This window comes from Cucurbita maxima, unplaced genomic scaffold (genome assembly GCF_002738345.1).
Source record: "Cucurbita maxima cultivar Rimu unplaced genomic scaffold, Cmax_1.0 Cma_Scf00021, whole genome shotgun sequence".
NCBI classification, from domain to species: Eukaryota; Viridiplantae; Streptophyta; class Magnoliopsida; order Cucurbitales; family Cucurbitaceae; genus Cucurbita; species Cucurbita maxima.
In genome coordinates, this window is record NW_019272037.1 from 246,688 (window position 1) to 271,522 (window position 24,835).

General features: G+C 34.7%; 1 protein-coding gene and 1 long non-coding RNA gene across 2 annotated transcripts in view; both read left to right on the forward strand.

The window, feature by feature from the left end:
- Window positions 1-728, forward strand: part of LOC111495687 — a 1,636-nt gene extending 908 nt beyond the window's left edge. The window contains exon 2 of the mRNA XM_023145842.1: window positions 4-728. Within this exon, the coding sequence (XP_023001610.1) occupies window positions 31-642 (612 nt within the window). The 5' untranslated portion in view covers window positions 4-30 and the 3' untranslated portion in view covers window positions 643-728. The remainder of the gene's footprint in view (window positions 1-3) is intronic.
- Window positions 729-7,785: 7,057 nt separating this feature from the next.
- LOC111495702 overlaps window positions 7,786-24,835 on the forward strand; it is a 21,084-nt gene continuing 4,034 nt past the window's right edge. The window contains exons 1-2 of the long non-coding RNA XR_002720340.1: window positions 7,786-7,795; window positions 18,875-18,886. This is a non-coding gene — a long non-coding RNA (uncharacterized LOC111495702). The remainder of the gene's footprint in view (window positions 7,796-18,874; window positions 18,887-24,835) is intronic.

Sequence of the window (24,835 nt, forward strand, 5' to 3'; positions counted from 1 at the left end):
TTTTTTTTTTTTTTTTTTTTTTTGTCTCCGATGAACAAGCTCTACCGGAGAAGAGGAACGGTCCACCCATCGCCGCCGATCATCTCCGACCATCTCTCCTTTCTCCCCACTGCCATCCTCACCCTCGCGGCGGCGCTTTCACCGGAGGATCGAGAGATCTTAGCCTACCTCATCTCCTCCTTCTCCAACGACTTCACCACCGTCAACAACTTCTCCGGCCACCGCGGCAAGGCGGCCCAACAGAAACCCGCCGCCGCAAAGAGCGGTTCCGATCACCCTCCAGCTTTCTCCTGCGACTGTTTCCGGTGCTACACCAGCTACTGGGTGAGATGGGATTCCTCTCCAAATCGGCAAATCATTCACGAAATAATCGACGCTTATGAAGAAACATTGGCTGAGAGCAAAGCCGGCAAGAACAATAAGAAAGAAAGGAAGAAGAGGAACACCGGGTCCGGATCCGGGTCGGTTTCCAGTCAGGGTGATGGGAAGGGATCCGAACTCGCCCCGAAGGTAGAAGAGTCGAGGGTGACGGAGATGGAGGCGGCGGATGGCGGCGGAGGCGGTGAGAATGAGGCGGAGAAAGGAACGGTGAGGTGGATTGTGAGGTACATAGGGGAAAAAATCTGGGGAGGTTGGAATTAGGTTCTTCTTGTTCCTTTGATTCTGGTTCTTGTTCTTAGCTGTATATAGAATCTTATGAGTTTTCATGTACAAATTTTTTGTATTTATAATCTTTATTTAAAATTTGTTTTTGTTTGTAAATTAGTTCACATGAACACTTAATTTCAACCTACGATTAGAGAGTAGGATATTCAAACGACTCGAGAATTTGGATCCTTCCACCTAAATCATAATTATCGAGTTGGGTTAGATTATTTTTTTCCAATTAGTTCGTGAGTTCAATCAATTCAAAGCTGAGTTGAAGGGAGATAATGCATCAAACTGTTCACAAGGGCTAACTTGATCCTCTTCTCCACGGATTCGAGATGAGGATGTTAGACGAACACGACTCTTCACATTGGTATGATATTGTCTACAATTGAGAATATAAACCCATGATCATTCCCTAAATTAACCGATGTGAGATTTTCATCATCCAATACCTCCCCTTGAACAAAGTACGTCTCCCCCTAATCGAGCCTCGACTTCTTTGGAGTCTTAGTCATTTATGACTATTTTCGAGGAGGCTTGACTCCTTTTCTTTTAAAGTCTTTTGTTCGACATTTGAGAATTTACTAATCTATTGACACGACTAAGTTTAGGGGATGACTCTGATACCATGTTAGACGAAAACAACTCTCCACAAAATCGTATGATATTGTCCATTTTGAGTATAAATAAGCTCTCATGACTTTGATTTGGGCTTCCTAAAAGGCTTACCTTATTGGAGAGAGTATTTTTTTTTTTGTTTATATGATCATTCTCTAAATTAACTGATGTGAGACTTTCATCACCCAACAGAATGAACCTTAAGAGAGTCGTCGACTCCAACCACCGTCTATATACGATCCATACTAGATCTGACCAACTGCCCATCTTATCTCCCCTACGGTCTTGACACCCATATTTTATGTACCTTTTAAAAAATTAATCTTTAATTCTATATATATATATTTCTAAATTTTGATTATATATGCGGAATAAATTTAAATAATTAAAATTACAAGCTCAACTAAATGACAAATAGATAAGATTAATTTAAGTAATTAAAAAAATATAAAAACTAAAAGGAAACGACAGAAATAAAAAAAAAATGCTGTTTTATAAAGAGAGTATGGATGGATTAATTTTCAAAAAAATAATTATAAAATAATTTGTTTTTTTATAATTGGGAGAAAAAAAAAAAAGGAGAAAAAGAAAAGGGGAAACAGAAATGATGGCGACATGTCGGAAGGGATGGGGCCAAGAAAAAGGGAGTGCTTCGATTAAAGTGAATGAATAAATAAATAAAATTTAAAAAGAAAAAAAAAAAAAGAAAAAGAAAAGGGCCCACAGTCCCCGGTAACCGGTAAGGACTCCATCTCCAATTCTCCCTTTCGGCGTTTTCTTTATTATTATTATTTTTTATTTCTATTCCCAAAGTATTCGGTGCTTATAATTTTTTTTTTTGAATTTTTAGGTAAAAAATAACACTTAATTAATAAAAATATTCAACTTTTTTTTTAAAAAAATAAAAATAAAAAGTTTAAATTTTACAATAATTTATTTTTAAAATATATTTAAAATTTTAAACCTTTAAAAGTTTTATTAATATTCTTAAAATAAAAATAATCCAAGAATTTGGTTGATATAATGTCGACAATTGGAAGAGCTTAAAACAAAGGTAGTCGATGTACTATCTACGCTTTGAAGAGTTTAAAACAAAAACTCTTCTCTCAGTTCTTCTCAGAGAATGTCGAGATAATACGAAAAAAGAAGTTGAGGGAATCCAAACTACGTTAAACAGTTTTTTCTAGACTTTTGTTAGATATTTATGATATGTATGAGAAAGACAAAGTTTTTAATTTTGTTGAGGGGCTATAGCCATGGAGGACGAAAATCAAACTTTACACACAGAGTTTAAAACCTTTTCATGGCCTATGCTATAGCCGAACGACCATTTGATCAAGACATAAGGTAGAACCAGGTTTTCACCAGTGGTGAAAATAAAAATTATCGACCCAACTCCCCAAAGGTAGGGGAAGTGACAAACTTGAAGGCCAGGAGGGGAATACGAGTCCTCCCAACAAAGAGGTAGAATTTCATGGCAGAGACTTGTAGCTAAACCAAGACCCCTTGTCCTTCTTCATATGTAAAGGGACCCACCGAGAAACTGAGTGACCAAAAAAGTCAGCAGAAGCAAAATTTAGAATGAATTCAGAAGATGAGTACAAGACGATAGAGGTTGAAACACCGCTACTCGAAAGCATGAAAAACCCCTGCATAAGAGCTCTAAAGTAATTATCTACCTTCCATAAGAGAGTGAGTGAGATAGAAGAGCTAGTGGAGTGCAGTCTTGTGCATGTCGAGGCTTAGGTCAACAATATAGCGACTCTGAACACTATTGTTGACTTTGGAGTCATCCACAACTTCATGATAGAGATTGAAGCGAAATGTTTGATATTGAGATACAAAACGGATGAAAGCTATCAATTTAGCAGCTCTACCTATCTTAGTGATTACAAAGAAGACTCTGATCAAGATAGGGACTTGGACGGGTCGGCTCTACATGGACGATTTTGACATCGTGTTAGGGATGAATTTTCTGCTTGAACACAAAGTCATTCTCACGCCCATAGCAAAATGTTTACTAGTACAAGGTTCAACCCAACAATCATTCAGCCTATCGCCTGTCAACCAAAAGAGGTGAAGATAATATCGTGTTACAGTTGAGAAGGGATCTTATCGACAATGAACCCATGCTCATTGACATTGTCATGGTTGAAGAGGGGAGCTCGAGTGAGCTCACTCCAACAAAAACCTCGTGACCACTATAGGAACATCGGGACACAAAGCCAAAAGGTTAGACAAAGGAGATAAATCATGAGATTGATTCTATGTCGAAGGCGAGATCACCTGCCACAAAAGTTTGTCATATAGCTTAACTTAAGTTAGCTGAACAAACAACTAAATGACTTGTTGATAGTGGGTTTACTAGACGCTCAAATAGTGATCACTTAAATGCTGAGGAAAGACCCCAAGGCAACAAATTTATGGAAGAGTCTGATTTCAAAGTAGCAAGAACCACAAACGGGTGCAAAAATACTATGGACAAGTCGAAGTAATCAACAAGGTCGGGGAGGTATCACATATGATCTAATTACTCTCAAGGACGCGGACTAACCCTGTTGTCCATGTCAGTAACTTGAAAATTTACAATCCTGACCAAGAAGACACCAAACACAAGGAGGTGGTATGATCTCATGCAACGAAGAAGAATTTCGCAGCGAAAAAAGTAAGAGAGACTTCAACAAAGAAGACATGAAGAGTCAATGAACTGAGAACAATTTCTTTCAGATTGGAAGAGCTTCTCAATGTTGAGATCAACTGGAAGCATGTCGAGAGACCTGAAGTCAACCCCATCCTACATTGCTTAGTTCGTGAAGAGTCGGTTGATAGATACGTCAACCAATTGAGTGAAAAACGATGTCTCGATCATGCTTGTCCAAGATGTGTTGCTTGTGGTTGCATGTCAGATGTCTCAATCATACTTGTCAAAGATGTGTGGTTCATGGTCGTATGCTCATTTCAAACCCTTTTTACTTGCTTTCATGTTAGATATGTTTTTACTATTCTTGTTGTGTCAATACGAGGGTGTATGACCAGTCACCAAAATCATGTCTACACTCATTAGGGCTAAATGCCCCAAAATGTACTATAGGGGGATGTGACTAGTTGTCAATTCTTCCTACCCGGGTTATACATTGTCAAGTTGTGGTTGTTGCTTATTCGCTTTTAGCTTATAACATTGATTTCTTTCAAATTGTTTTCAACGTATTTCCTTGCTTACCTTTTCTAAAATATTTCTCTCAAATGTGACCCTAAACTCGATCTGACTTCAAGGTTGTCCGCAAAATCCAACTTCCATACGACTGAATTGTTTCCCAAGTTATAACAAGGGTTGTACAACATCGCTCCACTACTACAAGAGTGCGATTGTGACAAATGCACGTGAATATATATACATGTGTTATTGTGAGACTGAATAATGAAAAGGGTTAGACTCACAAGCATATCAAAAGACCTACTATCTCGACTCGAAGATAACCTCATGTGATCTCATGTGATCAAGTAGCCTAACAAAATTATGACAAATTTACTAGTTTTTTTTTAACTTAAAAGAACTTTTATGCAATAATGACATTATTTTTTAAAAAAAGAATTTAGAATTTGTAATGGTATGAGAGATCATCGATGATTGTTTTAACTTGACCAAGACAAACTCGGGTTCCTCAACATCAAAATAGACTATTTTGATCAATTGCAGCCACATCCCTTTTTCTCGAATCCGAACACCTTTCACGAGCAGCTCACTCTTCCAATGCCCTCCATGTTCATAAAAGCCAAACTCGATCTCGCCACTACTTTCACAACCATGGTTATCTACCTTGAACTCAATAACAATCTCGGAATTTTTGGCTTCCCCAACAAGCATTCCTGGCTCTATCTTGCTCCCATTTGAGTTAATGTGAGAGGGAAGAAGGGTATATATAACCCCTTCTTTGCTACAATATTACATTCGTTATTTTCACCTTTTGTTTTCATACACGTGTCTATCTATGCTTATTTGATACTCTCGTTTAAAAGTAAGGGCTTATTACCTCCCATAATAATCTATCTCATTTTTAGAAATAAACCTCATTTTTTTTATATGTTCCTTTAATTTAAATTTTAAAATCAAGAAGAATATAATATATATATATATATTTTTTTATGATGATAATAGTAATTGATTGACCAATATTGTAACTAATTTTTTATTATTGTTATGAATATATTAAACTTAATGGTATGTTGAAAATATTAATGAATTAATAATCTATTTGTTAAATTTATTCATGCTATGAATTTCTTATCTATTATTCGACTAATTGTTCGTATTATTTAGATTAATTTAAATTATACATTTTTTCTTTTTTATATTACTTCGATCATATAATTAATTTAATTGTAGTTGTTATCGTCATGTTCGATACTTTAGTTGTACTATAAGTGGACCATTCAAATGGCTTCTTCGACTACCCGCAATTCATTTTAACCTTAAAAAATTTAGAAGGATGGTACTATTTTTCGAAACTAAATTCATCAAATGGTTATTTTTAATCACTATTTTTTTTTTTTTTTTTGTTATTTTCATTACATTTTCAAGACTAAAATTTTGATGGATGAATGCATTTTCTCTATATGAAATTTATTTTTTTATAAAGCTAAGAATAAATTATAAAAAATAAATAGTCCACAAAGAATGTTTATATTATTTTCCATTTATGACGCAATCAAAGAAATAAAAAAAGAATATTTACTTCTTTTAAAAGATACTTTTTATGTATTTTACTTTCATTTATATCTAATGGTCTAAAAATATTTAACAATTTTTTTAATAGAATATAATATATATTTTAATTATTTATAAAGAAAAAAAAGGCACTTTATTCTTTTTTTTTTTAAAAAAAAATAATAAGATAGTTTGAAATAATACTTTCGAATAATACTTGGTGTAATTATATCTCATTTTTATGAAACATTGTTTCAATATAATATTTCGTTAATAAATTATAAAAATATATTAGATAAAAAAAGGTTATGTAACTTGGAACATATGAAACTTTGGACGTAGCTAAACAAAAAGGTTATGTAAACTTATAAGAAATATGGATAAAGTTTTGGCGAATTTTTAATTTACGTAGCTACAGGCTGTGTCACTTGGAACGTATGAAACTTTGGACGTAGGTTGTCAAGTTCATGACTCGTACCATAAATCTTAGGGGGAGTGCCTTGGAGAACAAACCAAGAATAAAACAAGAATCTAGTAAGTAATTGTAACGATTCTAGAGTCACTACCGTCATCATAACCTATGCTCTTATGTAGAATTAAACTTTTATAACTTCTATCATAAAACATTGTCATGGACTTACATCTTCAAAATAATCTTTAAAACAACGTAAGAAAATACTAAATAAAACAAGTAAAACATTAAAAGAAAAAACACAGTATACTAACCTAAAACTAAGAAAATGAAATACCACTATCCCATGCACGTGCTATGGTCTTTACTTGCAATGTATCGGCAGCCGTACATGGATGCCTTACCTTTAACAAAATAGTAGTAGCACACGACTTGAGTATTTTAATAAATACTCAATAAGTGACCCCACTTTTGGGGTTAGGGAATGCAAACACATGCAACTTATGTTCTAGGGACCTATGGTTAAAACTATCATAGGAGTGGCCTCCAGTCCGGACAATATTGGATGTGTAGTACTTTCCTACACATGAACCACACGTGCGAGCGTGGGTCTCTAGGCGATTCGCACTCCCTGGACCCATCATAGTCGAGCTAGTTGTCCGACGTTCGAAGGTCAATAAACCCTTGAATGTCATATGAGGCATGACCATCATCATCATCATAGTGTACACGTTCGTACTCATCATCATAAATGAGGAAGTATCAAGATGTATATGAACTCACAAAATGCATGCGGTTCTCATAGTTTTCATATTTAAATCATCTTTATGACAAAACCCTATACACCATTCACACATTACTCTAATTAACATGCATGCATTGGCTTTCATACATTCATCATCATTAGCATTAACTAAGGTTGTGTTTTTGAAAACTAGTTGTCATAATGTATCGTGACATTTAATACATGCACATCATCTTAATATGAAACATTATCATATTAAGTCATTCCATCATCATACGTCTCGCATCATCTTATTATTATGCATCATGTCAACATCATAAACATCGTCACATCATCATATAATATTATCACATAATCATATAATATCATCACATAATCATATAATATCATCATATCTGATGGTGTTACTATAACACGTGCGGAAGCAACTTGGATCTTAGGCACTCTAAGTACATTAATTATAATAAATTAACTAGCATGTTCAAAAGCATTAAAACTCAATGAGTTTGAATACTAACCTTTTGTAGTTCAAATTTCTTTTTCCTCACGAATCGGTTTCGAACCACCACTAGTGTCTTCCCTACTATTCTCCGACCTTAGAATGGGATTGTGGAATCCGGTGAGTGACTAAACTTGATAGGAATTTAGTATTTGTAAAGAGAGAGTTTTGAGAGATTTTCTCAAAGTTTTTCAGCCAACTTTCGTAACTTGATCACTCTATTTATAGTCATATTTGCATGTTCATGCAAACGTGTGAGATTACCAAATTTTGATACTTAAATTTGGGGGATTATGTGGCAAAACATGCAAGTTTGGTTAAACCATATATTGACACTCAATATTTCACTAACTCAAACATGGATTTTTCCATTAGGTGAAGTCAACGTTTTGACTTTCTTTATTTTAATTCAACAATTAATTTAAATAATTAATTTCAAATCAAAATGATATTAAATGACTAATTAAACAATTTAATTAATATTTAACATTGAGTAAAATACTAATCCTAATCAATTACAGCCCATATTAATTATTAGTCCCTATTCATAATTAAAATATTTAAATCTTATTTAAATATCTCTCATTCTCTCTTTTTGTTTAATTCATAATTAAAACAAAAATGAGGTTAAATATATCGTATATATTTAGCGTATATTCCCTAATTTGAATTCGAACAATTCGAACTCACTCGTCACATTGTTCTAAGGTTTAGTCTAATATGAGCTAGTAGGGGGACCTAATGGACCTACAAATCATGGGCTCCAACGATTCGAGATTAACCGGCTAAACTCATTAACCTTGTTAACCAACATTCGTTAACTACTAGGCTATAGTAGAGTGTCCTAATAGTTGCACTCCCCTCACTATAGATATATTTCTGTCTATTTGAATAACCATGATTTGTAAGTCGATCCTTTACAGGTTATTCGTAACTAAAGTTGGGTCAATTTACCGTTTTACCACTAAAGTTACTTCTTGTTCCTTGAGTTCCACTTATCCTCTAATGAACAATTGGTTTGTGGTCCAACCATAAAACCGAATCCCTCTCGGGCCAATGAGAGGGTGGGGCCTTGTTCAAGATTTGGAGTCAGTACTTAAGAGAACAACCTCGCTACTATCCCTAAAAGCCGGTAGGAGTGAATTTCATCTTACACTCTATGTCCCCAGCTATTCACTCAGTCTTACCCCTGAAATGGGAGGCTTATTGAGTCGGCGATCTAGGGCCACTCTCACCCATGCAAATCTAAGAATAATTCCGAATAAACAGAAGTTCATAGTTAGCTCAGGATTAAGATTGAGTTACCTAAGTCATCAAATGAAAAAATCAGACTCAACAGTAAATGACATTATAACGTGAGAGTGGTTTTCTTCATGGCCCGATCTTATGCAATACTCATTGCATAGGACGCGCCCACTCACATGTCTCCACATGTACAATTTAGTGATCACATTATTTATATCATATACAAAAGTGAGCCACATCCATAGTGTCCCCAGAATAAGGTACTCAACCTTATCCCTGTACTATAGATCATTTTGACTATATACTTGAACTTGGTCCACTCTTATGTCTCTACATATAGTTCAAGTAATCATACTATAGCCAGAGTGTTCTTAGTTTATTGGATTTAGATTAATATATCGTAACATTCACTTTATTCAATAACAATTTTTTCTGAATAAACATCAATAACAACTTTATTGAAAACAAAATATGTTTTTGTTTACAAACTATGAGTTTTAGGACATAAAATCTAACAATATCATCATATAACATTATTGCATCATCAACTAACGTCATCATGTAACGTTATCACATCATAATATAACATCATTACATCATCATATAACATTAACACATCATTATATAACATAAAATATAAATGACATGTGCAAGGGTCACTAGGCATTTGTCATCATACATAAGACAAGTCTTCTGATTGAGTCGATAGTAAGACCACTTACACGGTTTGCTTAGGACGAAGCTACTATGACTCCTTGATGCTAGCTTAACATGGTTCGCTTAGGCCTGAAATTTAATTCTACCTAAGCAGTCCAACAATCATAAGTTAGGATTCTACTAATGGAATTGGTTCACCAAGTTTTGCATAAAAGAATTTAAATTTACTCATAATAATTTAAACTTGCTAACCATAATTGTGCAAAAATATTTAAACTAGCTAAAAGGTATTCATACTAACCTTAGACACTTCAGAAAAAATTGAAACTAGGAGGAAAGAGTCCGAACGTATCAAACCCAACACAGATAAGCCAAAATGCTGGCATTGAGTCATCAGAAAGTGTATTCTCCGACTGGCTTCGAACCTGTAACGACCCGAAATTTTCTACTTAATCTAAGATCATTAATGTATACATATCATGCATATTAAATGCGGAAATGCTTTATTTAAACTTTCCTAAAACATAACCTTCATCTTAAAACACAGTCATGGACTTACGTGTTTTGAAAACACCTTTAAAACGACACAAAAAAAGACTAAATAAAATAAATAAACGTTTAAATAAAAACATCCTATTCTAGCCTAAGTCTAAGAAAATAAATGCGACTACTCTATGCATGTATTATGGTCTCAAGTTGCGATGTCATCGTCAACCGTACAAGAATGTCTTGCCTTAACCTGAAATAAAAGTAGCACATGGCTGAGTATTTAAAGAAATACATAGTAAGTGACCCCATTATTGGGGTTAAATGCAAACATATACAATTTCATGAATGAAACCTATCATAAATAGTATGTTTTCCTATGACGGCTATCATAACGGGCAATTTGGATGTGTAATTAATTTTCTACACAGATTCCACACTGTGAGTATGGACCCACCAGTCGGTTCGCACACCTCCTGGAGCATACTTTGAGATCTCTAATGTTGGACACCTGTTAAAAGTAGGGGTCGTCACTGCAACATTAAGTTAAACATAATAATCGTTTTCCTACCTAACCGTCGCAACATTATTGTAAACATAATGGTCGTTCCTGTTCGGTCATCGCAGCACTATGATAACCATAATAATTGTTTTCCTACCTCATAACATACGCGTCCATACTATCGTGAAAGATAAGGGGTGTCCCCGAATGCATGAGCACACAATAATGCATGAGGTCCCAATATTTTTCCATTTTCATTATCATTTAATACAACCTCCGCTAGTGTTTCGTATATATCATATCGTTTTTAATATCATTTCTCATATTGTTTATCATATCATTTATCGTATCTTGCATGCATACGCGGGGTTGTATTTTATGTTAGTTCGTCGTTTTGTATGTCAATCATAACATATTATTTATGTCGCACATATCACATATCATAATGTTTTCATATTTCCAGACATAACAATTCTCAACATGCACGTATTATATCATATTATATACCATAACAATCACATTACATATTCCTAACATATCGGTTCACATTATGTCATATCATACACATATCAATAATCACATATTTCGTACCATAACCTGTGTCATATCATCCTCATACCATTTTACTACATATATATATATATATATATATATATATATATATATTCATCATTCCCATATCGTATCATAGTCATATCATTTCGTAAAAACTTTGTAGTCATATCGTTCCTTAACTTATCATAGCCTTAACGTTCTTATACGTATCACAGTCATATCGTTTCATGAACGTTCCTTAGTCATATCGTTTCCTAAATTTATCCTAACCATATCGTTTCATCAGTCCATCATAATCATATCTTTTGCGATACATGACCATACCGTATCGTCATATCAATCTATCATAACCATAACATTTTTCTATACATAACCATATCATATCTGTAAATGTTTGCTGAATTCACCACACCTAAATGGTGGTGAGAGTTCTCTTATTTATAATCATTTACAAAATACAAAAATATGGTAAATTACAAATAATATGGAAATAACCGTAAAAGAAAAGAATAATAAATGAATACAATATATTTGTCTTTAATAAAATGGCAAATATGGTAAGCGGTAATGTAAGGCAAATATCTAGATATTTGCCTTATAATGAACAATCAACTTTCCTTAACACCCCCTGCAAGTTGAGCGTCAGATTTGAACGAACGTGAAGTTTGGATATGAAAAATTCAAAGAGAGGTCAAGAAATACTTTTTGTGAAGATGTCAGCAACTTGGAGATGAGAGGGTACATATTGTGTGCGAAGTTTGCTAGCGATAACAAGTTCTCGAAGGAAATGATAATCTAGTTCAACATGTTTGGCCCGCTTGTGAGAAACGGGATTAGAGCTCAAAAAAATAGCACTTTTGTTGTCACATAAGAGTAGAGGCTGCTGTGAAATAGGGACCTTGAGGTCATGCAAAAGATGCATAACCCAAAGAAGTTCAGCAGCAGTTGTGGCAAGAGCACGATACTTAGATTCACAATAGGTTGCTTTTTGGCACTCCAAGAAACGAGATTGTTACCAAGATAAATAGAATAGTCAGATGTAGAACGACGGGTATCGGGACAACCAGCCCAGTCAACATCTGAATAAGCAACTAGCGTACTAGGAACAGTAGATGGACGAAAGGTAAGACCAAAGTGGAGTATTCCTTTGACATAGCGAAGAATACGTTTGACAGCAAGAAAGTGATCTGCAGTAGGGGCATGCAAAAATTGACTGACAGAATTGACAGCATAAGCAATATCTGGATGCGTAATAGTCAAGTACTAAAGGGCGCCAACAAGAGATCTATAGAGAGTAGGATCAGAGAAAGGAGAACCATCAACAGTCAGGTGTTGAGAAACAACCATGGGAGTGTTGATTGGTTTGCTATCGAGCAACTGAGCACGAGTAAGAATATCTCAAACATATTTTAACTGACTAATAAAGAGACCATCAGGAGTGGGTGAGACTTCAAGACCAAGAAAGTAACTTAGAGAACCCAAATCTTTGGTAGCAAACTCAGAATGAAGCTTGCGAGTAAAGCTGTCAATAAGAGATGAGTTGTTGCCAGTAACAATAATGTCATCAACATAAAGAAGCAAATAGATAAGGTTAGACTGTAGATGAAAGACCAAAGGGGACGTGTCAGCGCGACTGCAAGAAAACCCAAGTGTGAGAAGAAATGAGCTAAAACGCTGAAACCAAGCACGAGGAGCTTGCTTTAAGCCATAGAGGGCTTTCTTTAATAGACAAATATGAGTGGGAAATCAAGGATCAATATACCCAGGAGGTTGTTCCATATGAACACGTTCAATAAGAGTTCCATTGAGAGAAGCATTCTTGACATCAAGTTGTCGAAGAGGCCATTTATTTATGATTGCAATAGAGAGCACAACACGAACAGTGGCAGCTTTGACAACCGGACTGAAAGTGTCAGTGTAATCAAGACCAGGAACCTGAGTATAACCTTTGGCAACAAGACGAGCCTTGAAACGCTCGACGGATCCATCAGGAAAATATTTAATACGAAACACCCATTTAGAGCCCACGATGTTGGTGTTGGCAGGGCGAGGAACCAAAGTCCAAATATCATTTTGTTGTAACGCTCAAATTTCTTCATCCATGGCAGCCACCCAAGTAGGATTCTTAGCCACAAATTTAAATCCTTTTGGCTCAGTGGATGCAAGAAGAGCAGAAAGAAGTCCAGATGAGCCCAAAATACCAAGATTTGATGGATGATGAGCCTTGAATATACCAGCTTTGGCTCGTGTGGTCATAGGATGAGTGCCCAAAAGAAGAGGAATCAACAGTAGATTCAATAGAAGTCGAATTAGAAGTCGAGGGTGGCAAAGTGGAACCTGCAAGAGAAGTATCAACCTACACAAACTCATCCACAAGGTCAAAACAAATATCACACGGGAATGAACTGGATAGAGGAATGTGCGATGATGAAGTGGTCGGGGGGGTGAATCAATATGATAAATATGTGGTTCTAAGAAATTTGAAATAGGAATAGAGGAAAGAGGTTGGGCCTGGGAGCTAGGGATAGTAAGAAAGTGAGTTTCATCAAATTGAGCATGGCGGGTGATATATAGCTTAGTGGTGATGGGATCAAGACAGTGGAATCCTTATGAGTAGAACTATAACCCAAAAAAATATAAGGAATGTTGCAGGGAGAAAGCTTGTTAGGCAGATAATCACACAAATAAGGATAAACACAACAACCAAAGGGATGAAAATTGTCATAATGTGGAGTGTAGCCATAAAGGAGTTCAAAGGGTGACTTACCTCCAAGAAGTGGAGTAGGCAACCAGTTGATAATATAAGCTGCAGTGCTGAAGGCGTCAACCCAAAAATGAGGAGAAAGATGAGAGTGAAAGATAAGGGTCAAGCCAGTCTCAGTCACATGACGATGTTTTCTCTTAGCACGACTATTTTGAGCAGGTGTATACGGACAAGAGAGTTGATGGTGGATGCCAGAATTATGTAAATGAGTTTTGAAACAAGTGCTAGTAAATTCGGTACCTCTATCGCTTTGAAATACCTTGATACGAGAAGAATATTGATTTTCTACAAATTTTTGAAATTGAAGAAAAATATCAAAGGAATCAGATTTAAATTATAAAGGGTAAAGCCAAGTGAATCGAGAATAATCATCAATAAAAATAACATTATAAAGAAAACCCGAATTTGATTTGATGGGAGAAGGACCCCAAAGGTCACAATGAATAAGATCTAACACATGAGACGACCTACGTTCATTGCGGGAATAAGGCAATCGATGACTTTTCGCAAGCTAACAAGTATTACATAATAATGGAGAAGACAATAAAGACGTAAGAGAAAGATGACCTTTTCTATTTAAAAAAGAAATAACCGAATGATTCACATGACCTAGACGAGCATGCCATAAATCATATGAAGCACGTAAAGATTTGTTTCTAAGGATTGAAATAAAAGCAGAGTTGTCGCGCTCCAGCACATATAGCCCCCCATCTCTTTTACGGGTTGCCACCACCCTTCCTGTTTGACAATTCTGGATAGTAATAAGATTATTAGTGAATGTAACGGAGAGAGAAAAATCAGACCTTAATTTACTTATGGAAAGAAGATTTTTAGTGAGGTGAGGGACAACCAAGGCATCGAATAAGTGAATATTTGGAATAGGAGAAAGAGTACCAGTGTGGGTAATAGGTAGAGATGCATCGTTTCCTACGATCACAGAGTCCTTACCCGTGTAATTTTTAGATTGATCCAAAATAGATGGGCCGGCAGTCATATGGGCCGAAGCCCCAGTGTTCAGAAACCAATCAGTAGCATCGGGTCCAGCAATAGAGCATGACGTGTTAAAGACTTCAACAAGGTGAACATGAGAAGAATCAAGTCGAACATACCGTTGGTTGCAGCAGTCAGCATAATGGCCCTCTTTGCAGCATATTTAGTAGTGAGATGGTCGACGACCCTGACCTGAGTGGGTTCGTTCTAGATTGGAAGAGTTGTTTTTGTGAGAATAAGAACGACCTCGCTGGTTGCTAAATGAAGTAGGGTGGCTTCCATGGGTGCGACCACGATTAGTGGCTGTGAATGCTATAGGAGTGGAGTTAGAGGACTCAAGGGAACGCTGGAACAACTCAAAACTTTCAGCTTTAGAAACTAAATTTGCAAAAGAGGGGATATGGGTGAGAGCCATCTGAGCAGTAGAAAAAGCTGAAAATTCGGTGCCGAGTCCACGAAAGAACCAGTGCACTTTATCAATGTCCTCGACGGGTCTGCCAATGGCATGAAGTTGGTCACAAATTTTTTTGAAGGCACAAGCATACTCAGCAACAGGTTTAGTGCCACGTTTCATCAACTGCAAGTCATCCTTGAGTCTCAATTCACGAGCTTTCGAATGATGGTTGAACGCAGTTTCCAACGCAAGCCAAACATCATGTGCAGTAGAGAGACCAACGACAACAGCCATGGCCTCCTCAATGAGAGAGGAGAGTAGGAGACAGAGAAGTCGTTGATCAGCTGCTCTCCATGCCAAATATTTGGGGTTGAGTGTTGAGGAGGTTTCTCGTTCAAAGTGAGCTGGTGGAACCATAGTTCCATCAACATAGCCCAGCATGTCTCGACTCTCATGTTGGCTTTTTCACCTTAATCTCAAATTAATTAATTGATGTTTTGATGATAACAAACATACCTTCAATTATTAACAATTTTCAGTATTTTTGTCCACAGTGTAAGGTTGGGAATAACGATTTCAATGTCTTTTTTGGTTCACTTAAATTAGAGATGAAACGAAGAAGTTCCAATTAAAACAAATACCCGACGTGATGAAGTGGTGGCAAAATTGACATTATGACCAATCAAATTCAAAACAAGATACTTAGACGTGATGATATGGTGACAAAATTGATGATGTGGTGACAAAATTGACATCATGGACTAGCGGCAAAGTTGACATCATAGACCAATCGAAGTATGACATTTTTAACTTTGTTAGAGTAACAAATCATTTACATTTATAAAAGTTTTCGATTACTTTTAAATGGTAAAAAATTATAATGATTTCATTTACGTTTTGAAAAAGAAAATTATTTGAATTACAAAATCATTTCAATTAAATTTATAATAATTTCAATGAGATTTATAAAACTTTTCAATTACTTTTAAAATGTTAACCAATTGTTTTTATTAACATTTTTTTTATTATATTATTATATTTCAATATTATATATATATATATATAATAAAAATGAATTTAAAATGTTTTTAATATTTATTTAAAATAATATATATATATATATAAATTCTATAATATTTACAATAAATTTAAAAATAAATAATATTATTTTTCGTGGTCCACATTTCGGTTTGATCCATATCAATTCCTATTTGATCGCTATTTAAATTCATCACATCTTCATATTTTTCAGAAACATTTGTTTCCTTGATCTAAATTTTTTTTTAAAGCCTCCATTGTTGCTCTCTCCAAGGCTTTCAATTCTATTTCTTTTTTTTTATCTTATTTTGTAGAGAGATGTCTATTACTTTAGAGTGTTGTGGTGTGTTCCTATAAGATTTCAGACAATTGTACTAGTTTGGTCCTGAGTCGGGGAAAAGATTGAGTTTGCTCTTGAACTCGTAAAAAGGGTGGTGTACCGGTTTTGATCATGAGCCGTGAAAATGATTGAGTTTGCTCTTGCACTCGTAAAAAGAGCGGTATAGCGATTGGGCTTTGATCCGAGAAAAGAGTCTAGAAAGTTTTATTCAAATTCCCAAGAGGTGCTTGGGGAGTGGAGTAGGTCGAGTTTGACTGAACCACTATAAAAATAAGATGTTATATTTTTCAACCCTTTTCCTATTTAAATTCTAAATTGTAATTTTTATTGTTATTAGAAAAAAAAAATTAATAATTATATGGTTGAAACCCTACTGACCCCTCTAGGTTTGTCATATCGATCCAACAATTGATATTAGAGTAGGTTGCTCTTATAATTTTTTTTATAATCTTTATTTTTAGAGATTATGGCGAATCTACGTGTTAAAAACGATTTTTGTGAAGGACAATCAACCTCTAGACCTTCTTATTTTGATGCGACAAATTATACATATTGGAAAGCTAGAATGAAATTTGGAAAACTATTGAAGTAACTCAAGAGGGAACAAATCAAGTTAAAGAAACAAAAATTAGCATGTTAGCTCATAATAAAATGTATGCAAATGAATCTCTAAGTGATGAAAAAGTAGCAAATTTTTGCTTCTGGCTCATAGTGACAAAGAGGATGAAGAAGACGAGGTAATTCTTGAATCTCCTTCTTACGATGAATTATTTAAAGTTTTTGAGAAGATTCAACTTGATTTAGAAAAACTTGGTTCAAAGTATGTTATGCTTCAAAAGAAATATAAGGCTTCAATTATAAAAAATAAGTCTTTATTAAATGAAATTTCTGGCTTAAAAGAGAATAATGATAATGTTGTAAAATTTGATATACTCGGTGAAAAACATGTATTTGATTGTGATGAGAAAACTGCGTTAATTGATAAAATTAAATTTCTTGAGCATGATTGTTGTGAAAAAGATAAGTTAATTAATTAATCAAAGTAAAGGAATCAAATATTGTGCAAGAACTTGGTAAGGCTAAAGAGTCTATTCTAAAGTTAACTATAGGGGCTCAAAAGTTAGATAAAATAATTGGAGCAAGTCAGCCTAAAAGAAGATTAACTATAGGTGCTCAAAAGTTAGATAAAATTATTGATGAATGTTCTACACCTTCAAGTTCTAAAACAATATTTGTTAAAGTATCTTCCATTATGTCTAAGCCTAACACATACAAATTTGTATCTCAATATGATAAATCTAGATTTGTGCCTATATGGCATTATTGTGGTGTTGAATGTCATATTAGACCTAATTGCTTTAAATTGAAAAATTCTCAAAACATTACTTTCGGAAGAAAATCTTCTCAAAATATAAAAATTTAACAATGTTCTAAGAAATAATTTTTCTATTGAAAATAGAATACATAAACTTAGTCCAAGAAATAAATTCCTCCATGATGTTGCTTGTTTCTCGTGTGGTAAGTTTTTTAATATGAATGCAAGCATGATTCCTAAATTTGTGAAAACTAACTTGTTAGGACCCAAACAAGTATGGGTACCAAAAGGTCAATTTTGAATATCTTTATTAAGCCTTCAAGAAAAATAAGTGGTATTTGGACAGTGGTTGCTCAAGACACATGACGAATCTAAGTTTGTGAATCTTTCCAAGAAGGATGGCGGCTTAGTAACTTTTGGCGACGACAAAAAAGGTAAAATAATTGGTAAGAGTACTATAGGTAATGACTCTGGTACTCTCGTCGAAAATGTACTTTTAATTGATGGTTTAAAGCATGACTTACTTAGCATTTGTCAATTATGTGATAAAGGTTTTAAGAGTTATATTTGATAAAAATAATTGCATAATTGAAAATGTTAGTGATAAAGAGTGTTGTTTGTTAGAAATAGGGATAACAATATGTACATTATTGATTTAAATAGTTGCCCAACAAATGATAAATGTCTTTCGGCTTTGCATGATAATTCTTGGTTATGGCATAGAAGATTAGGACATGCTAGTATGCATTTGATTTCAAATATCTAAAAAAATTCATTAGTGAGAGGCCTTCCTGACTTTAAATTTGAAAATGATAAAATCTGTGATGCTTGTCAAATGGGTAAGCAAACCAAGTCCTCTTTCAAATCTAAAAAATGTGATTTCTACTACTAGACCTCTTCAACTATTAAGTTGATGATTTTTCAAACATAAAAATGATGTTTCGAAAAGATTTGCTAGTTTTGTAAACGAGTCCAAAATGAAAAAGGTTTTTTAATTACTAAAATTAGGAGTGACCATAGAGGGGAATTTGATAGCTTAGCATTTGAAAATTTTTGTGAAGATAATGGTTTTTATCATGATTTCTCTTCTCCATGAACTCCTCAACAAAATGGTGTACTTGAAAGAAAAAATCGTACTTTACAAGAATTTGCTAGATCAATGCTAAATGAATATGATTTACCTAACTATTTTTGGGCGGAAGCTATTAATACCGCATGTTATGTTTCAAATAGAGTTTTAATTAGACCTTGTTTAGATAAAACTCCTTATGAATTTTGGCATAATAAAATTTCAAATAGTGGGTATTTCAAAGTTTTTGGTTGCAAATGTTTTAATTTTAACAACAAAGAAAAGCTGGAAAAATTTGATTGTAAGACGAATATTGATATTTTTGTTGGTTATTCCTTTATAGAGTTTTTAATAAGAGAACTTTTATAGAGTTTTTAATAAGAGAATTTTAGTTATAGAAGAATCTATATATGTGGTATTTGATGAATCTTGTAATGATATTTATAATGAGTATATTTGTAGGGATGATTTAGAAAGAAATTTTGGAGATTTAACTATTTGTGACAAAGGAAAGGAAACTCTTTCAAGTAAAGAAGAAGTGAGCTTAAATGAAAAGAAGAAAAGTTTTTTATCAGTGCCAAAAGTATGGAGCCTCATCTCATCCCAAGAACTTGATTTAACACTACATATTCACATATTATGCAACATGCATTATCAACTACTTTTGACTTACAAGCGTGCATAAACTTACCCATGATAGCCAATCAAAATATCAATACTCGACAATACATATTCATACATTAAGCAACATGCATTATCCACTAATTTTGATTTACAAGCGTACATAAAATCATCCATGATAACCAACGTAAATTTAATATTCAACAATACATATGCCTCCATTTTATGGCCAAGCGTACCGGGAAGTGACGAGGGTTTGTCGTTCAATTATGGGCGACTCTTTGGGCTTATGATGTAAGCAGTCTATAGAATCCCATAATTGGGCTCTGATACCAATTGTAACAACCCAACTTATCATATAAGTAGCGGTCAAGGCCGTTACAAAAAATTATGTGATTTCTTTGAAGATGAATGAAAACCATGCAAAACGATCATTTATTAGAAATCAGGTGCGGGGTACCCCTTTAAAAAGTTAAAAAAAAATGCGGCGTAAAGATATTCAAAACAAAGTAGGAAATTAAAACCAAAAGGAAATCTGGTGTGATCGCCTAGTTTGGGCATCCACAACATAGTTTAAATTAATAACAAAAGTGCACAAACGTCTCTCCAACAAAATGAGACTATAAAAAACATAAAAATCCTTGAATCGACCCGTGACTGACTTTGACATCTTACTCGTCACCTCCGTGCACAGCTTCGCCTGAAATCATTTTAAAAATAGGGTGAGTATTAAAATACTTAGTAATGAACTTCTCTATTGGGGTCAAACATATAAATCGTCATGAGGCAATAAACCAAAACACACAGCAGGTGATTATTGCCACCAGAACATCAACGCCACCTTTACTCCTTAAAATGGTTATTCTTGGCTGGTTACCTGAAACACAGCGTGTAACCCTTACCTAGATAGTCATTTTCTACAATCACTCCAAAGGTGACTATTGGTGACTAGTTACCTGAAGCACACAACGTGTAACTATTACCACAAGCCCCTTAACCGTTGCTACCTACAAGTACAATATGCAGGCAATAAGCCCCGCCCGCATATGTTGTGTCATACCACTCGCATCGAACCCAATCACCAAATACCACTAACCACAACACACAACCTAGCCAGATTACACAAGATTACATACCCTAATAAGATTACACAACAGCACACAACCTAGCCAGATTACACACCCTAATAAGATTACACAACAGCACACAACCTAATCAAATTACACGACACACAACAATCAGATTTATCCAGCCTAATCAGATTACACAACCTAATCAGATTACACAACAGCAGACTACCTAATCGAAGTACAAATTACACGACACACAACAATCAGATTATCCAGCCTAATCAGATCTAGCCTAATCAGATTATACAGCAACACACAACCTAATCGAATTACTCGAATTACACGGCACACATTAATCAGAATACATAGCACATAGCCATAGGACAATTCTGTTTGACCTATTTTTCAAAAACAAAAGGTTTAGTTTCAACAAACGTGTCTCATACCTAAGAAGATGCTTTCTTAGCCTTTCCTAATCAACGACAGTGGAGTGAAACCATCAATAGATTATTTCAGAGTTTTTGAATGTGTGGGACATATCCATATTCCAAATGCCAAGAGAAGCAAACTTGAAGTAAAAGTGTAACATGTGTTTTATTTGGAGTCAGCAGCGAATCCAAAGACTACAGAATGTTTGATCAAACTACTAGTAAGTCGTAATGTAGCTTTCGAGGAAGATTGTGAATGGAATTGGAAAGTTTTTTAAGGTGAAACAAAATTGGACTGGAGAAATATAGAAATTGATAAGAACACATTCGAAGGATGAGAAATCAAAGAGGAAATGACTGAACCGGTTACTGAAACAATTGAACTATTTACTAAAAACAATTTTCCAATAACTATTGCACCAGATTTGACAATAAAGGAAGGGAGGTAAAATTCTTATTGTAAGCATTTATGTTGATGATCTTTTATTTACTGGAGACGATGAAGAATTATTGGAGAAGTTTAAACATTCAATGAAGAAAGAGTTTGATATGACTGACTTAGGTTAGATGAGATTTTTTCTTGGAATAGATGTAATACAAAGATTATATGGTATTTTTATATGTCAAAGAAAGTATGCTGCTGAAGTTTTAAATCGATTGGGTATAGAGAATTACAATTTTGTATGTAATCGCATTGTTCCAGGACAGAAAATTGGCAAAGATGAAAATAGTACAAAAGTAATGTAACTTTATATAAACAAATAGTGGAAAGTTTGATGTATCTCATAGCTACTCGTCCTGATTTCATGTTTGTTGTAAGTTTGATTAGTCGTTTTATGTCATGTCCAACACAACAACATTTTGCAGCAGGTAAAAGGGTTTTAAGGTACTTAAAAAGTACAGTAGATTATGATGTATTTTATAGAAAGGGAGGAGTTAGTAATTTAATTGGATTTACTGATAGTGACTATGTCGGAGGCATGAAAGATAGCAAGAGTACTTTAGGCTGTGTTTATGATGAGTGGAGGAGAGCAGTAGCTTGATATTCTCGTAAGCAGCCTATAGTCACCTGATCAATCACAGAAGCTGAGTTTGTTCCTGCTAGTGGCTGTGCATGCCAAGCTGTTTGGATGAGGAGGATACTCAAAGAGATTGGTCACTCTCAAATAGAAGGAACAAAGCTAATATGTGATAATACTTCAACTATTAAGCTATCCAAAAATCCAGTTATATTCCAAACACATAAAAGTAAGATTTCACTTTCTTAGAGATTTTACAAAAGAAGGAACTGTTAATTTATTATTTTGTAATACCCGAAATCAACTTGTTGATTTGTTGACAAAGCCTCTCAAAATTAAAAGCATTTTAGAAGTTGTGTGAAGAACTTAGTGGGCAAAGAGGAGGAATTGTTAAAAGAATTTGATTAGGTCAAAACAGTGAGAGTATTTTTAAGTATTTAGGTTTAATATTTTCCAACATTTTTGTAGAAGATTTGTTTTTTTTTGTATTTGAGGTAAGTTTCCGAGTATTTGTAAAGCTATTCTTCAATAATATCGTCACTCCAAACTTCAATAGTTTATGTTTCTGGTTAGTTATTCTCAAAATCTAACCACTTGAACACGTTAAGGTTGGTAAAAATAAATATTTAGGGTGAATTCTCAAAATCTAATATATTAAATTTGAAGCGAAAACTTTAAATTAAATATATTAAACTTTATCATAAAACATAAACTTTATCTTAAAACACTGGCATAGAATTACTTGTTCGAAAATATTTTTAAAACGACATAACGAAATACTAAATGAAATAAATAAACATTAAAAGTAAACAATCTATTCTAACCTAAGTCTAATAAAATAAATATAGTTACTATATGCATGTGTCATGGTCTCAAGATGCAATGTCATAGTCGGCACGAATGCCTTGTTTTTATCTGGCTTGAGTATTAAAAAAAAAATACATAGTAAGCAACCACCCTATCGAAGTTAAGTGCAAACACATAAAAATTCATGAGTGGAACTCATCATATCAGTTTATTTTCCTGCCGCGGCTTTTTTAACAGACAACTTAGATGTGTACTTAATTCTCCTACACACGGTCCACACGTGCGAGGACCCACTAGTCGATTCACACACCTCCTAGCCCACTTTCTGGTTGGGCGAGCATTCTTTGGTAAACATAGTGATTGTTATCATGACTCGTAGCGTACGCGTCCGTACTATCGTGAAGGAATAGGGGTACCCCCAATCCATGAACACACAATAATACATGAGGCCCAAACATTTTTCCATTTTTATTATCATTTAATACCACGGGCTTATTAGAGTAACAATATTTTTTTTTTTTACCAAAACACAATTAGTACATTTATTACCTCATTTATGAATAGGAACCATTAATATTTACTTACACACAAAATTAACCTAACCCCTCTAATTTTTTCTTACCCATATTAAAGACGTACATGTCTTTAATAACATAGGTAGAAATTTAAAATAAAACATTTTCAAATGGAGCTACGGACTTAATTGATTAATTTAAAAGAAGAAAATAAAAATAACATATTATTTGAGTGTCATTTGAGTGTCAAAATGAAAAGCCACCTATCAAAACAATGCATACTATTTATCTAAAATCACTATCATCATCCTAACATACTCTTAAAAATATACTTAGTAAGTAACATATTTGTAGACTCTCATCGCTTCCTTCTTCTACTAGGTTCCCACAGCTTTCTTTGGTCTATACGAAGTTTCAATTGATTCTATATTGATCATCTACCTGTGTAGTCCTTAGTCCTTCATCGAGACTAGTTTATGAGGTCACAGTGCCGGTCTTGACTCATTTCTAAAATCAATAGAAGTATTCATACTAAACTAGCTATGTGCGTATTCCCTAACTCTTTCAAGATCGGTTTATGAGGTTGTAGTGTCAACCTTGACTCATTTCTAAAAGGATCACCAAGGACTGTAAGTACGTAGAAGGTAAGCTTTCACGCCTTTACAACGTTCCTTGTCGTCAAATTTGAGAGTGAGTTTCGGATTGGATTGAATACTCACGAATCTGTGCATTATAGGGTCTTACACGAGGTAATACAACGTGGGAGGTGAAGAGGAAAGATAAACGATGAAGAATCGAAGAAAAAATGGCGAGCATCGATGTTAGAGACGATTTCAAGAAGAGAGAGAAATTTTGTCAGAAAAATTGCGTGAATTGGGTCAAGAAGACGAAAGTCCGTGGACTTTGGTTCGAATTCGAATCGGGTATCCAAACGCGTGCAACCCCCAAGCGCCTTGGCCCAAACTGCTATAGAACTTCAGCCCGAGAATGCGCGCCAATAGCCTGCTGACCATTGAATTCTCGAGGCCTAAATCGAACGTTTCGACCCAGTCCACACAGCCAGCCTAGGCAACCTGCAACAGTCGTGACCTACTACCCACAATTCACGACCCGCACACACGACCGACACCTCGACCTGAAGCTGTTTGCACATGTGTCGGTCTCCTTTTATGCCACATGGCACACCGGCAGCGAATAAGGCAAACTCGTGCTCAAATGCGTCCCACTAGTAGAGACATCGGGAGATCTGACACTTTGGTGACAGGTACACTACCTATTTTAAGTTCTTATGCTTTTGCTATATTTGATTTTGGTTGTGGGCACTCTTTTATATCTTCTCCTTTTGTTACACAAGCAGGATTCGAACTAGAACCCCCCCCCCCCCCCCCCC